Source organism: Xiphophorus hellerii, chromosome 14 (assembly GCF_003331165.1).
Source record: "Xiphophorus hellerii strain 12219 chromosome 14, Xiphophorus_hellerii-4.1, whole genome shotgun sequence".
Classification (NCBI taxonomy): domain Eukaryota; kingdom Metazoa; phylum Chordata; class Actinopteri; order Cyprinodontiformes; family Poeciliidae; genus Xiphophorus; species Xiphophorus hellerii.
The window spans coordinates 25724829-25740623 of NC_045685.1; the positions used below are offsets into that span (position 1 = coordinate 25724829).

Here is a 15795-nt window from a genome sequence, read left to right on the forward strand (position 1 = left end):
AACTAGACAAGTACTTAGTAAGGTTTAGTATTTTTGCAGTGTATTATGTAAAATCAACATTTTTTTTTAGTTTTAAATCATGTTATGATGTTATTTCCTCATCAAAAACAAAACTGGATTCTTTCACGCATGTCTGAGAAATCTTTTCATCTCCATGGCAACCATTTAGTTGTACAAAACGCCTGGGAGGACCTAGCTCCGCCTTCGAGGCGCAGCTCCATTTTTCTAAAGACTTAAAGAGAAATTGTGCTATAAAATGGCACTATGTGCCTGGAAAACACATCATACTGCCCCTTTAAGGGTCCGCTCTGTAGTTGGTGTGAAACTCTCTAAACTTCCTGTTCTGTCACTTCCTGTTCTGTCACTTCCTGTTCTGTCACTTCCTGTCCTCCAGATGTCGTGGCGCTCGTCTTTCCGATGCTCAAAGTTTCGTTACGTCTTCGGGAAGCCAGCGACCAAGGAGCACAGCTACGACGGAGTGCCAATCACAAGAAGCGTCCATGACAACCACTACTGCTCAGCCAATCCCTGCTTCATCGCCGTGGTGACGGAGTGCGCCGGGGGCGGGGCCTTCCTAGTCCTGCCCATTCATTGTGTATGTAGGTCAAACTCGGGTTACTTTCAACCAACACAACAATAATTTTACTGCTACTTATTAAACTGACAAGGCCTTGAAGACCTTTTGTCTGTCTACTGTCCAAAGAAAACTAAACAAACTGAACTTTTGGTTAGAAATGTTTAAATAATTAGTTTAATTTAGCAAAGTAAAATGTCTTCCAGTTGGGGAGAGTAGACCCTCACTGTCCGAGGGTTTGTGGTCACAGCGGCCGAGTCCTGGACGTCAAATGGAATCCATTTAACGATTATTGCATCGCCTCGTGCTCTGAAGACTGCACTGTAAGCAGCCATGTTTTACTCTGTTTATTCACATTCAAAGGTTCTTTTTCCAAAGGTTTTCTTTGGTTCAGACTTTATTTTATGGTTAGACCTAAAATCAAGGTCAGGTCAACGTTACTAGAAATTACATCATAGAGGATAAAACCATGATTATGCGTCTGAACGCAGGTGAAGATTTGGGATATTCCAGTTTGTGGGGTCCAACAGAACCTGACCAAGGCCAGGAAGACTCTGACGGGTCACAGCAGGAGGGTGGCTATCATTGAGTGGCATCCAACTGCTGAGAACCTGCTGCTTAGCTCGGGCTACGACTACAAGGTCAGCCGCCTCTTTAGTCAGTGACATTCCTCTACGGATAAAAGTACAAATAATACTTAATAAAACGTCGCTTATATTCCGCTGAAGATGAAAAAAACAATTTCACAACTGCAGTGTTTCCATTAAATAAAAAACACAATTAAAATCAAAAATTAAGTTTGTTCACAAACTTTTTATTGAAACCTTCTCCAGGTTCTCCTCTGGGATGTGTCCCATTCCGGTTCTGTGATCAGACACCCGGTCCGAGTGGTCCTGATGCCCGTCCACCATCGCTACCCATCCGAGGCGCTGCTGCTTTCCGTCAGCTTCAACATCGACGGCAGCAGACTGGCGGTCACATCTAAAGACAGGCGGATTCGGGTTCTGGAGCCGCGGACCGGGAAGATCCTACAGGTTGTTTTTTTAGTGTTTCCTGTTGGATTGTATATCGATTGGTGGGACTGGTAGTCATGTTACTATTTGGTTTTACAGGTTTCCAGCAACAAGACGCACAGGGCTAACAAGGTTTTATACATCAGAGGGCTGAAGATGCTCCTGTCCACTGGAAGCTCGCCCTGGAACCACAGACAGATCCTCCTCTGGGACCCAGTAAGACTTTATTCTAAAACCAGCAGCTAGAATTAGTTTAGGGTTCAGCTGGAGACCAAAACTGCAACATTTTTTACATTTTCAGCTGCTGGAGTTCACTTTCACAACGCACTGAGTCAAACCAGCCAAACCTTTTGAAAAACCTTTTCCCCTCCTCGCCTGTGGGGGCGCTGCACCAAGAACCACTGAAGGAAACAGTTTGAAAACCTCTGAAGAAGAACCTGAGCGCAACTTCCCTCTTTGCAAAATGTAAACAAGAATGGAGTAACTCAGATTTTAGCGGTTGGAGGATTTTTCTTGTCTTCTGTTAAAGACCACGAGTCATTTCCCCCGCTAGCGCTAGCCTAGCGTGTTTGTTTTGGTTGAATTTACCCAGAATGCCCTGCGCTGTAGTCCACTTCCTGTTTTTCATGCGTTCATATGCATTCAAAGAGTTCACTTCAACCGAACCGAGACTGAGGTTTGTAGGCGGACCAGATTCACTCTTTGGCCAACCTTCCCAAACAAACTGGAATCCAGAACAAAATCTTCCAGAACAACAACACTTTGTTTTTATCATTCCTTAGAAACTGTGGAGTACTCATTACTTTTACAAATTTAGAGCATACTTAGAAAGTCCAGAGAATACTTACTTACTTATTTAGCAACCCAGAACAAACTTAGAATCCAGCAACTCTGAACAGGAATGGAGTATTTACACCTACCTAGCAATCTAGATCAGGAGGATCTAGTTTATATACTCTAGTTTCTTTTGCTCTTTCCTTTGGTTTGTTGTTTTGTTTGCATTTCCTTTTAATTCATGTAACGCACTCTGAACTGCCTTGTTGCTGAAAATGTGATATATAAATAAAATGACCTTCGATTAAAACGAATGAACCCCCAGTCAGGCTGTAACTAGAAAATGAACCCGTTTGTAATTCATATGCAAGATTCAGTCCAAAACAGGAAGTAAATTATCCCTTAATAGGTCCTTTTGCCGTTGTGTTTCCAGCTGTTTAAACCTAAAACATCTTTCCTGTGTGCAGGATGATTTATCAGAGCCTCTGTATGAAGAAGATCTGGACGGATCTGCAGGAGTTCTCTTCCCGTTCTACGACCCTGACACACAGATGCTCTACTTGGCTGGAAAGGTTTTAAAAATGCTAATTAAATCCAGAATAATTAATGTAACATGTTGGGTCTGAACACTAAAATGTTTTCCAAGTTCAGTAAAGTATTATTTACCCATCTTTGGTTCAGTGTAATTCCTGTGATGTTTACAAGGTTTTTGGTCTAAATTGGTAATCAGAAGTACTTCTGATTGGTTCCTGATTGTAGTATTTGCCTCTAAATACTTTAGTATTAAAAACAGCAGCAATGAGGTTCGGCATGAATGTTGTTGTTGTGTTTTAGGGGGACGGGAACATCAGATACTACGAGCTGAGCTCTGAGAAACCCTACATCAGCTTCCTGATGGAGTACAGATCTCTGCTGCCACAGAAAGGACTGGGTCGGATTATCACACTCAAAACAGCAAATCACTTAAAATGGAGAAAACAAGTTCGCTTTGAGAAAGTGCTGATAATAAAGAAGCTACATAGATTCTGAATATAGTGGAAGTAAGAGTTGGGGACAAACATCCCGAAAATGAGTTTGATCTGCTAAAAGGAACCAGGATACAAACCAGAAACAATGTCATAATGGATTGTGAAACACTAAACAATGAGTGAATATTCAGGACTCATGCTAACCAATTCAATGCTAACTAACTTTGGTTTAGCGTTAGCTTTAAAGTCATTTCAAGGGCCACAAATGGCCCCCAGCCCAAACTTTGGACACATTCTGAAAAGTAACAAGGAGTGGCAGCTAATAATGGAAAGAGTTCAGATTAAATCTGTTTTTGAAACATTTCATATTTGTGTTGTGATTTCAGGTGTGATGCCGAAACGCGGCCTGGACGTGAGCGCGTGTGAGATTTTCCGCTTTTATCGGCTGATTACCGTCAAAGACCTGCTAGAGCCTCTGTCGATGATCATACCACGGAAACAGGTATCGATCATTGTTGTTTCGTTATTATTGGTGATAGCAGCCGATCAGGTGAGGTTTTCTGTTCCAGTCTGAGGTTTTCCACGAGGATTTGTATCCAATGACAGCTGGAAACCAGGCAGCTTTAACGGCTCAGGAGTGGCTGCTGGGCATCAACAGGGGTATGTAACCCTGGTTACTGGTTACAGATGGTTAGGGTTAGGGTCATGTCAGCGGGGATCTCTTCTCCTCTTCAGGCCCGGTGCTGATGTCCTTGAGGCCGGAGGCTCATGTGGAAAACCCGTACGCTGAAATTCCTGCGGATAAAAGCCAGTTGAGGCAGCTGAGCGCCGTCAGGTTCCAGACAAACACAAACCTGGACTTTATGGAAAAGGTACGCTGATACGTTTAGTCACAAAACACTGAGAGATGCAAGACGGAGTATCATCAAAACAAGATGGCCGCCGGGTAGCGCTCACATCAGTCTGAACTATGGAAACCAAAGGGAAAAATCCAAATTTTCAAAAAATGTAACCTTTAAGAACCCAAATATCTGATTAATTGATAAAAAAAACAATTGGGATGACTTTACTTTCTGGTTGTGTAAACGTCTCCACTTGGTTTGGTTTAAATGTTTTATTGTTTTCAGGCTTTCCTGGAGGAGCAGCTGGCCTATCAGGACGCCAAATACCCCAGAGAGCTGAGCGATCTGTCGGGCTGGCAGCCGGATGAGACGGAGAGTCCGCTGTGGTCGTACCGCTGCACGCCTCACTGCCGCGAACCGGCCGAGAAACCGCCGCCGACAACCGAGAGCGAGGTCCAACAGAACCACAGATCCATAATTAAAGACAACATTCCTTAAACTCTCAGAATAAACTCACAGACAGACTTTCTGCTTCAGCTCCTGCAGGCATTTTACAAACAACAAGACGAGATCAGAGGCTTGAAGGAGGAGCTGCATCAGAAAGAGGTCGGTTCAAAAACAGAAAATGGTTTTATAGTTTATAAATGACGGATGAAAAAAATGACTTTTCACTTTAACATGTGGAAGTTTGTCTGCATTTTGTTTGACAGGTTAAGGAAATGTGCATTTTTCTTGGTCAAAAATATTTGAAGGCAAACTCATTGTATGAATTTATTAATCATTTATTAATAATTGATCTTTGATGATCTGAGTAATCACAAGAAGCTTTTTTATAGGTCCAGCAGTGATCTACACAAAGTTTAGGCACTTAAAAAAAATTAAAATAATTTAAAAAACTGTATGAAATGATTCTGACTGGTTGTTTCCATCCTGCAGGTGAGAATCGCTAAACTGGAGGTGGACATAAAGAACAGGAGCAACCTGAGGGCGACCTTCTGACCCAATCACATTTATTCACACTGACCTCAGCAACATGGAAGCTGTTTCACTTTTGCTCCAGAAACAAAGAACTGTTTAATTTATATGCATAAAAATTGTGAAAATAAGATTAAAACTTGATAATTAAATGAAATGAATAGACAGAAAACATCAGTATTTGTTTGTACTAAATGTTATAAACTGGCGACTCTTCACTCTGGAAGTGTTTTCTAATGCAGCAAAGTCACATCTTGGTGCCAAATCCTGAAAATTTCCAACAATTTCACAGCATTGTGCAAAGTACAAAGTTATTTACAGTAAACATTAGAAACAATCTTTGAGTAAAGCTGAGCAACTGTAAACAATAATCAGTGGAAGATGAAGTTCACCTGAGAGAAATGATTCAATCTGGGAAAATTCTCTGAAAAAAACAAGAAATGCATAAAACTGTCAGATATTGAACTACTTTATTTTTGTTTGTGACATTTCATGCAATGAAATGAAAATTATTAGTTTTATTGGGATAAACTGTTCAGCATCCAATAGTATAGATAATTTTGACTGACAGTAAAAGCAAATGATGTTATAAAACATCATAAAATTGATGTAGATCCTAAATAATTATAAACTGCTAAATGTTGTGGAGGTTAAACTTCATAAACCAGCTTAATCAAATCAAATTTTGCATTCATAACGATTAAATATTTAAAAGTCAACCATTTCGCTTTTACAGCTTGTATTTAGTTGGACTTTGAATTCAAGTCAATTACCAGAAGAAATGATTCAAATAAAGGCGACTTTTAAAAACTTATTTTCTGTAATATGTCATTTCTTTTTAGGAAAAGTTAGAGAAGAAAAAGATCTAATAAAACTGAACTTAATATGAAAAAAAAATAATTTACAGATTAATTTTTAACCCATATCGTTCAGCCCCAGGCCGAACTAACAGATTGTCGAGAGAAATAAATTAATTTCGTCCTAAAATGTTGATTTGTTGCCCCCTTGTGGACAAACGTCATAACTAGAAGTTACAGAAAATTTATTTTGTAACTTCTTATAATATATACGACATGCATATGAGAGTCATTTCAAATAGAAAAATAAGATATTTTATTGATCCCAAAGGGAAATTAAATGTTGTAACTCATTAATTCAGATTCTTCAGTTGTATTTTTCTAGAAAAAAGGACATTTCTGAGCTTAAAAACTCAAAAATCTCAAACTTTAAGATTTTCACAACATGACAAATTTTTAACTTTTGACAGTTTAGAGTTTTTTCTAGAATTTCTTTTAGATTAATTTAAGAAATTTAGAATTTTGGGGGTAAATTTCTGTTTCTCTACAACTTACAACTTTTTATGTAGAAATTTACCAAGAAAAGTTTAACAAAAACATTTTTTATTAGGAACATTTTCGTGCAAATTCAGAATGAAGACATGAAGAGACACCAGAAGGAAAATGTTAAGATTTTATTTACAGAGTCCTTTTGTATGATTTCTCATTTTTAACTTACAGAAAGTAATAAAAATAAAACAAGCAAACGACCTCATGGCTTCGCTGCGACAGTGACGGATCTCTCTGGAAACGAACGCCGAGGCAGACGGAGAGAAAGACAGAGAGAGAGAGAGACGGCGCCTCGAGGCAGCCATACAAAAGTAAACAAAACTTTCTCTGAAAAAATAGATTTTTTAAAAAGCTCTGCTGGCAAAAAAACACAAACAAAACAACACAGTTTGCCCTGAGCGCAGCTGGCTGCGGGGAACCGGGACGACAGATCGGGTCAAAGGTCAAAGGGGGGGGGAAAAAAAACGAGAATCAAACCTCAAAAATACGAAAACCTGCATCCACCGACCTGAATTTAATCATTTCACATATTATTATTTTACATCACCACACAAACGCTTCTGATGGAATCGACCAACGAAACGTTAAATCAACTGACGCTTTATTTTATGGCTGCAGATGTTTTGAAGAGGAAAATATTAGATTTTGTGTTTTCTGTGAAGATATTACAAACTTGGTAAAATATAATCGGATGTATTCAGAGAAAGAAATTAAACTGGTAAAAATTAAATCTGGTCATTTTCCACCTTGAGCTCCTGAAAAAGTGACGATTGTATAAATATGACAAAAAATAATAAAAGGGAAGAAATCCCATATTTTAAGAGGAAAGAAAATGTTTATAAATGTCTTCTAACTTTTTGTTTTTACATTTTATTCCTGAGTTTATAAGAAATCTACAAAAAAACGTAGGAAGAATCTGAGGAGTTGAGCGGATTGTTGATAAAAGATAAACGTGAAGCATGGAGGAGAAAGTTATTTTGGTTTTGGAGGATTAACGGATGGGATGCAGCCCAGTGGGAGTGGAAGCAGAGCTGGTGTTGGCTGATGGGAAACTGGGAGGGTTCACTCATCATCATCTTCATCCTCTTCGTCTTCCTGGTCTCTCTTCCTCTTCTGTCCCTTTACCGGAGACGAATTCTCGTCTGTGGACGAAACAAGTTACCCGTTGAACTTCACTGTTTACTAATTCAGGGCATCTGCAGGTTTCAGAAAGTCAAATTTAAAACTTTCAAGAACTTTAATGCCAGTTTGAATAAAAGTGAAGTTTGAAATTTCTTTTTTCAAATGCATAGAAGCTAGCTAGCTAGCCAGCTAGCAGGAACATATTAGCAGCTAGTAAACACAATGAAGATGTTTGTGTGCAACTCAAATTTTTGCCTGACAGAAAAGAACCACAAGAAAAACACATAACTACATATGATATTAAATATTTATGCCACAACAAAATTTAATACCAGTGACTAATGCATATAAGGCCAGCTTACATTTTTAAAATTAATTTTAGACATTTTAAGGCCTTAATCATAGATACATGAATTTAAGACCTTTTAATGCCAGTTTGAATAAAATTTAAGACTGAAAAATATAAATCTAGGAGATGATTGGGTGCGACTATGGGTTGGCAGCAGAAACTTAGCAATTTGCATCCATAATAAATGCAAAAAAAAAGCTAGCTAGCACAGGTACATTAGCAGCTAGTTAGCAACCGCCTCAAACTACAGAACGCAATTTTCCTGACAAAAAAGTCCTTCAAAGAAAAAAAACAAACTACATAGAAGATTAAATATTCCTGCCACAATAAAATGTAAGACCTGTGACTATCGTATTTAAGGCTAACATTTTGTGTAATGAATTTAAGACATTTTAAGGCCTTAAAGATAATTAAAAAAAAAAAAAACCTCTGTAAATAATTCCACCAGGATGTATTTTATTTAGGTGCATTACTGAAGAGGGTTGAATATTTCAACCTTTCCATGGTTTGAAAAGTTATTTAAGGCGTTTCAAAAAGAAAATCATGTTTTTATCTCAGACTGGAGGTTAAACCAGAAGAAGAGCTCGGCTACTCACCTTCATCTTCCTCGTCATCCTCTTCATCATCATCCTCGTCATCTTCCTCGCTGTCCACCTCTCCGTTCACCCCCCCCTCCTGCCAGAAACACCAGCATGTTAATATGATGACCAACTTGATGAAGATGAGATGAAGCAGGAAGCTAACCTCATCATCACCGCTGTCGTCGTCGTCCTCTTCCGCCACCACATCTTCTTCATCGTCCTCTTCCTCCTCCCAGAACTCCTCCGACTCTCCTGGTTGGGCGCAGAAGGTTCAGATTAACGTCAAACACGGCGAACCGTTTGTTGAGCTTTGGCGGCGCCGCACAGACCTTCATCATCGACGGCGTCGGCCTCGCCGTCCGAGTCGGACGCCTCGCAGTCGTCAGCGTCGTAGCCGTCCAGGTAGGTGAGCTGAGGCAGCAGCGAGAAGATGGAGTCCCGGTAGTCGCCCAGGTTGGTCACCTCGCAGTTGAACAGGTCCAAACTCTTCAGCTGAGGAAGTTTCTTCTGCAGCGGCAAAAAACCCCAAAAATGTTCAGCCGCCTGGACCGGAGCAGAACCAGGAACAGAACCGGTTCCCTCCGCTTCACAACTACTCACCAACTCGGCTGTCAGTAAAGGGCTAGCCCATAAATTAATCATCACATTTTTGGCTTTTGAAAATTACATTTTTGGAAAATCCACCGTTTTGTCAGTACGGCCAGGGCGGCCATCTTGTTTTAAATATTAGGGCAGGGCTAAGGCTGGACAATAAATCAACAACAACATTGATATCAGAACGTGATTCATATCAATAGAAAACGCATCTCAGAGTATTAAATAACTGATCCAGAAACGCAGAGCATTCTGGGAGATGTAGGCATTGGAAAGACTTTAGCTACTGAACCTTTCAGAGCTCGCTAAGAAATTACTAATTAATTTAAAGTATTTTTGAATTGAATTGAAAAAGTTGGTGGAATAAACTAACTCACTCACTCTTTGGTTGCCTAGCAACAACCTGCTACGTAACAAGCAATTTCAAGACCTCCCTCCCCCAACTTTGGTTACCTAGCAACACCTTCTGAATAGCTTGTGCAGCAACAGATTCAAGTTTGCCTCATAAATGCTTAAAAATTGATGTAAAAACCAGTTTGGCTGCAGTCGACATGACGCTGGCTCCGCCCCCCAGCAGAAGTAGAGCTGTCCTCCGACAAACACACCGTTATTAAGGCAGACTAATGGACCTCAATGCGTTACCCCCAGACATTTATTGAGTCATTTTTGCCTTATAAACCAACACTGAGGCAAAGACAGCAGGCAAGAAAATTCTGTAACTAGTCCTACGTCAGGTCTGTAAGGTTATTAGCGGGAAATAATGCAGAAATCAACAATAAAAATCAAGAGGAAAAATGAGGGCCAAAAAAGTCTGGTTAGATGTAAGTATGAACGCTGTGGGACGCACTTTGCACGTACAAAATGGGTGAGCAATCACTAAAATAAAGCCGGCTTCTGAAAATCTGCCTTCAGGAAAATCCTTAGAAATAAACAGTAGCATGAAACGATGTTTAAATGCCAGTATAGCAGTTACTGCAGTCTGTTTTCATGCTGCCATAGAGCTACTGTTGGAATCTACACGCATAAAATCCAGGACAACTACCTTCACTCATTGATCTGGAAATGAATAGATGTTTAGCATTGTTATTTTAATTTAACTGAGTTTATTTGATGCAGTGAGTCGTTAGCACAGAGCCGTGAGTCGTTAAGTCGTTAGCACGGAGCCGTGAGTCGTTAGCACGGAGCTATCAGTAAGTGTCGTTATGTCAAAAACTGGGATGTTTACTACCGGTTACAAAGTTTCCGGCCATCAGTTTCGTTCAACTGGAGGTGAGGTGGGCTGCAGTCCATCATCCATTTCTTGCGTTATTCCAGACTCCTTTTTGATTTTGGAAACGTAATGAATTGTATCGCCCTCTATGTTCTGGGTAACGGCTGTCGGAATCGCATATTACCCACCGACAACTTGGACCATTATTATCTGTTATTTTCCTCAAAATCTCTCTGACCCCAGCATGTTTTCTATGATAGATACTCTACGTGTACTTGGAACACTGATTGGTCAGTTCCTGACAAGTGCCCTGGAATGATTGGGGGAGGATTGCTCTTTGTCAGAATGGGGGCGGAGCCGGCGTCATGTCAATCCAGACACTGAAAACAAAAGGCTAGATTGTGTCTTCATTCAGCTAATATTATGACTATATTCCGTAATTAAACAATTAAAAATAATTGCAGCCTGCCCCTAATACAAGTCACAAAAGGGATTTGAAAGTACTTTCTGTCATTTGTAATTTCTTTTCTTAGAAAAGAAAGTGAGACAACCTAAAAAAGTCAGATTATATGTTTAAGTCGTTACGTCAGAATGCTTCAATATTCCAGTTTGAAGGTCGACTGTAAGCTAACACAGCCAGCAGGCATCATGTCTGTCGGTAAACAACCAAACTGGAAGTGTTAGCGTCTCATTTCTGACCTACCAGCGGCTCCAGCGTACTGATGTCTTTGAACTTGTTGCCGCTCAAGTTGAGGTGCGTCAGATTGACGAGCCGCTCTGCCAGAACCTCCAGACCGCCTGATATCCTGTTATCACTCAACTCCAACTACAGACACAGAGGGGAGTAAAATTAAACATTTAGTGGGATTTAAAGCGACTCTGCAGTAGTAAAAAGTCTAAATGTTCTCAACATCACAACAAATCTCATAGATCAACAGCTCATTTAAAACTGCAGCATGTAGCTTTTATAAAAACATGTTTATGAGAATCTGTGAAAAGAATTTATCTCCTCCAGCTCCTCTCTGGGTTATTATCAGAAGAAACACACGAAAACAAACCAATCAAAACCAGAAAGAGGGGCTTGGTGCTGTCAATCAACCTTGTGTACTCGCCACTAAATGTGCAGTTGGCAGAGAAACAACTAACCGTTACGGTTCGGTTCTGTTCACTCTTGTTTTCTAGTCCATAATTTGAGGGGTTTTTTTTCAAAAATATTTAAAATTAATCTCAGAATTTTTTTTCTACAAAATTTGTGACTTTTTAAACTAAGAATTTTAAGTTTTTTCTAGAATTTTGTTTAGATTAAAAAAAAACCTTACAAAATGTTTCAAAAGTCAAAAATGTTCAAAAATAGAAATTTTGAACTCAGAAATGTTCACATTTTATCCAGAAACCAGATTTTTTCTAGCAACTTTTTTACTTTTCAAACTTGAAAAGAAAATTTTAGATTTTTTTTAGATTTATGAAATCACTGATGACTGCTAACTAGCATTAGCATTCACAACATTCACTGCTAGCTGCAGCGTAACAGAGAGTATGAGTGATTGACAGCACTAAGACCCGCCTCCTGGCTCTGATAGGTTGTTTCCAGTAAGCACTAGGTGAAGATGGAGGAGCTCGCTTTTTTTTCCACAGATCATCTGTCTCATGTTACGGTACAGTGACAGTTTCAGCATTTATAAAAGTTACACTCTGCAGAAACATCAGCTTATTGTTGCCAGAGGATTCTGAATAGACTTCACCTTTTTGAGCTTGTCCAGTTTGGGGATGTCCGCTACGCTGGTCAGGCCGACGTTGATGAGGCTGAGCAGCTCCAGGTTGGAGAACTCCTCTGTGATTCCTTCGATCTTCCCCTCACTGGAGCGGCAGTTGTCCAGGACCAGCTCCTGCACCTGAACGCATCATCAGAACCAAACCATCTCTTTTCGTTACATGTTACAGTTACGCATTTATTTCCCTAGTTTACAGTAATAATGATCTCTATTGTAAAGTTTTTATTTTATAAGCTCAAGTTTTAAAAAATATTTTATGATTTATAAGGAGCTGACGTGATTGAAGTGGCCACCAGAGGGCGCAACAGATGATCAGGCAGTTGCAGAAGCTTCCAGCTAAAACTAAGGTATGAAATTATTGTAATATTTTAGTGGAGGAACAAAATTGAACATTTCTATAACAACAGTAGGATTCAAAATAATTCCAGTATCAGAATGATTATATACATCAGATTTTCTCATAAATTTATCAGTGGACATCAGGTGACTATTTAAATTATGTTTTTAAAAGCTAAGTCCACTGTGATAAACGGGTTACACACCAACGCATGCAAAACACATATAATCTCTATAAAAAGAACAACATGCCCACAATAATAACTAGCAAGCTATTGGTAAAAATCTTTAGCATAGCTCAACCTGAGCTTTTTAAGTGAATCCCAGCCATGTTGATGCCTAAATAATAAAGTAATTAAAGCTCCTAAAAACTACAGAAACACCAGCAGACCTGCTGAGGTCTTGTGTGTGTGTCCAGCCCACAACAATTTAGCAGCGAGAGTGTGCTTCTTTGTGCGTTTTATTATCATGTAAAGAGTGATCTGATCACTCAGCAGGACTTTATCTTCAGGTGTGGAGGGTTTTTATTCACATGTAAAGCTCTGCAACTCAACAGGGATGCATTTTAATTCCAGGGCTTTAATTTGAAAAGGAGAACATCCATCTTTTTTCAACGACTGTTTGATACCTTGGTAACTCCCTGATACATCAATCACTTACCCCCCACGTTCTAGACATGCTAGCTACTTGCTAATTAATGATTTACACACCTATCATTGGTTGCCCTGTGGACCAAGCTACAGCTAACTTAACCTGCCGGATGAAAATGAGTCTGTAATGGTTATAAAATATATTTCACTTCAATCTAAATGGAAAACACCCCTCATCAATTTGATACTGGAACAGAGTAGTTTTATAAAATAAAAGGGATCAGTTAGCAGTTTTATAAATATAAGGGAATCCTGGGTAGTTTTAGAATTGGAACGGATGCTGATCAGTTTTAGAATTGGAACGGGTCCTGATTTGGAACAGGTGCTGATCAGTTTTAGAATTGGAACGGGTGCTGATCAGTTTTAGAATTGGAGCGGGTCCTGATCAGCTGTAGAACCGGAGCGGGTCCTAATCAGCTGTAGAACCGGAGCGGGTCCTAATCAGCTGTAGAACCGGAGCGGGTCCTGATCAGCTGTAGAACCGGAGCGGGTCCTCACCAGGTCTTTATTGGAACCCAGCCTCCTCTCTGTTTGTAAACTCCCGACGCACGAGCGGCGTCACGTGGGTCTCATATCTGCTAACCGTCGCTTTGCTCTATTTAACCTCCATAAACGCTAAAAAAAACAAAAAAAAAACAACAATATTGTTCTTCTAAGTTTAATGTTAAACCTGAGAATTTTAACTGACATGAATAACACATCGGACAGATTTCGATGAATTACCGTTAGGCTACTTTAGCTTCAAGCTAGAGTTAGCGCCCTAATGGCACGTTACAGCCATGGGCTCCGACTACTTTCTGACACAACGTTGGTACAGGCAGCTATTAAAGTAACAAAATGTACAAATACACACAAAGGGCACAAAGTTCAGTGTAGGCAAACTCAAAAATTAATATTTAAAGCTTAACCTTCTATTTTAATGTTACTTAATGTAAAAAGATTAACATTCAAAACTCATTTCCTGCCGACTTTAAATTATAATACGTCGTAATATTTAAACAACACATATTTATTGGTGTATAAACATATTTAATAACTTCCATGAATTGAAATAAAACAATGTAAAGCTATTTTAATAATTTGCAGTAATCATCACTTTATATTATCGGAGTCAAATACAGCTGCGTAGTAATGTAGTTCCAGATATTAGCTAGGCCCAAGACACAAACACGGATGTATGAGGCTGAAGTTGGTATCCAATTCAGAGCTATAGTAAAGGGGTATTTCACAAGTTCAGGATTTGGAATTATCATACATCGTTTATAATTGCAAAACTTAAAGTTTGACTGGATAATTTACACAGTACAAATATTCTTAAAAACGTTTGTTCTGTTTGTTGTCTTAATTTTGTGAAATTTTCAAAATTACAACAGATACTTATAAATTTCTCTAATTTATGTCTGTTTTTAAGAATGCATATTCAGTGTATAACTATTCAGGTCAGGCTAGACTGGTGTAATCGTTGCAGTTTAAACTGCAATATTAAAGAAAAGAAATGGGTATTAAAACACTAGTTTTAGTTTCACATTAAAACTAATGTTTCACAATTCACCAATTTTATGAAAAATACTATTCAGTTTAGAATAATAAAGTCCAGGTATGAGCAGTATAAGGATTTTATATTTTGATCCATAGTTCAACAAAGTCCAAACTCTCAAAATTATCCCAATAACCCTTTACTAAAGTTTCGAAACAGACACTAACTTCAGCGTCACCAGCACAAGTTTATACTCGCATTAGATACATGGTAGAGTGAACAACAGCAAATAAATTTACCTAAAAAAATAATAATTTATCTGTTATTTTAGAACAACTTTGATTTCAAGAGATAAATAAATTAGTTTGTAGTTTGGTGAAGCTGCAGATCCAGCTGCCATGTGCTTTACCACCTCTCCTCCTCCCCCTCCCGCTGCCGGTTGAGTTCACACCGCAGTCAAATAGTTAAAAACCCGGGATTCTCACCTCCGCTGGAGATCGGTGCCTCAACTCTAAAGAAACCCTCTTCTTCATGTCCATTTTCCTCTACTTCTGACTCTCTGCGATGCAAAAACACTCGTTTCTACACGATCCTCTCTTCAGCATCAACACGCGGAAACAGAGTGAAGTTAGCTACAGCTAGCACAAAGAACTTCCAGCGAAGACTACAACAATAAAAGTCTGAGACGGTCCAGTAGACGCGTTGACCATTAACTTTACTTATTTTACATTCTAGCTCATAATTGAAATATATATCAGTTTGTTTCATATATAGGCAAAATAAAAGCGTCGTATTTATGAAATAATATACAAAGTATGTTTATTGTTTTACATTTATTTTGAAAAAGCAAACAGTTTCCGGAAGTACGCTGCTTTTGTATCATAAAGCGATACAGTAACACAACGTTTACATAGCGTGCGTGAAAGTGGGTCAAGGCGTTGTTGCTTTCAAGTGTCAACAGAAATTTGGATATTTTAAACGACAAACAGCAAAATGAACACATGTAACTCGAGTTAGATGACTAGTTGATGGGATGTTTTAGAAAATTTCAGCACAAATATTGCTTCAAGGCGTCAGTTAAAAAATAAGTTTCATGATTTTTCATTCTTGTCAAAACAGATCCGGGCTTCTCTTGAAGCACCTGAACATATAAAAACGGAGGGAAACGGCAACATGAAGGAAACATTGACTTCTAGCGTCTCTAGTGGATGT

The 15795-nt window shown here is 39.0% G+C and overlaps 1 protein-coding gene and 1 pseudogene across 1 annotated transcript; one reads left to right on the top strand and one right to left on the bottom strand.

The window, feature by feature from the left end:
- Positions 1–394: 394 nt before the first annotated feature.
- On the top strand, positions 395–4819 carry LOC116732409 (coronin-2A-like; annotated as a pseudogene).
- Positions 4820–6602: 1783 nt separating this feature from the next.
- Positions 6603–15232, bottom strand: LOC116732414 (acidic leucine-rich nuclear phosphoprotein 32 family member D-like). The gene is made up of 7 exons (XM_032582562.1): positions 15069–15232; positions 12091–12240; positions 11052–11174; positions 8874–9051; positions 8708–8796; positions 8560–8638; positions 6603–7634 (listed from the first exon to the last, which is right to left on the bottom strand). The coding sequence occupies exons 1-7, from the start codon at positions 15120–15122 to the stop codon at positions 7555–7557; spliced, it is 753 nt and encodes a 250-aa protein (XP_032438453.1). The 5' UTR covers positions 15123–15232; the 3' UTR covers positions 6603–7554.
- Between the last annotated feature and the right edge of the window lie 563 nt (positions 15233–15795).

Excerpts from the sequence above, each read along its gene's own strand:
- LOC116732414 (XM_032582562.1), bottom strand. The coding sequence starts at position 15,122 with ATGGACATGAAGAAGAGGGTTTCTTTAGAGTTGAGGCACCGATCTCCA. Across the intron at positions 12,241-15,068 it reads GGCACCGATCTCCAGCGGAG|GTGCAGGAGCTGGTCCTGGA; the intron begins GTGAGAATCCCG and ends TGATGCGTTCAG. Across the intron at positions 7,635-8,559 it reads GGATGACGAGGAAGATGAAG|ACGAGAATTCGTCTCCGGTA; the intron begins GTGAGTAGCCGA and ends TTTCGTCCACAG.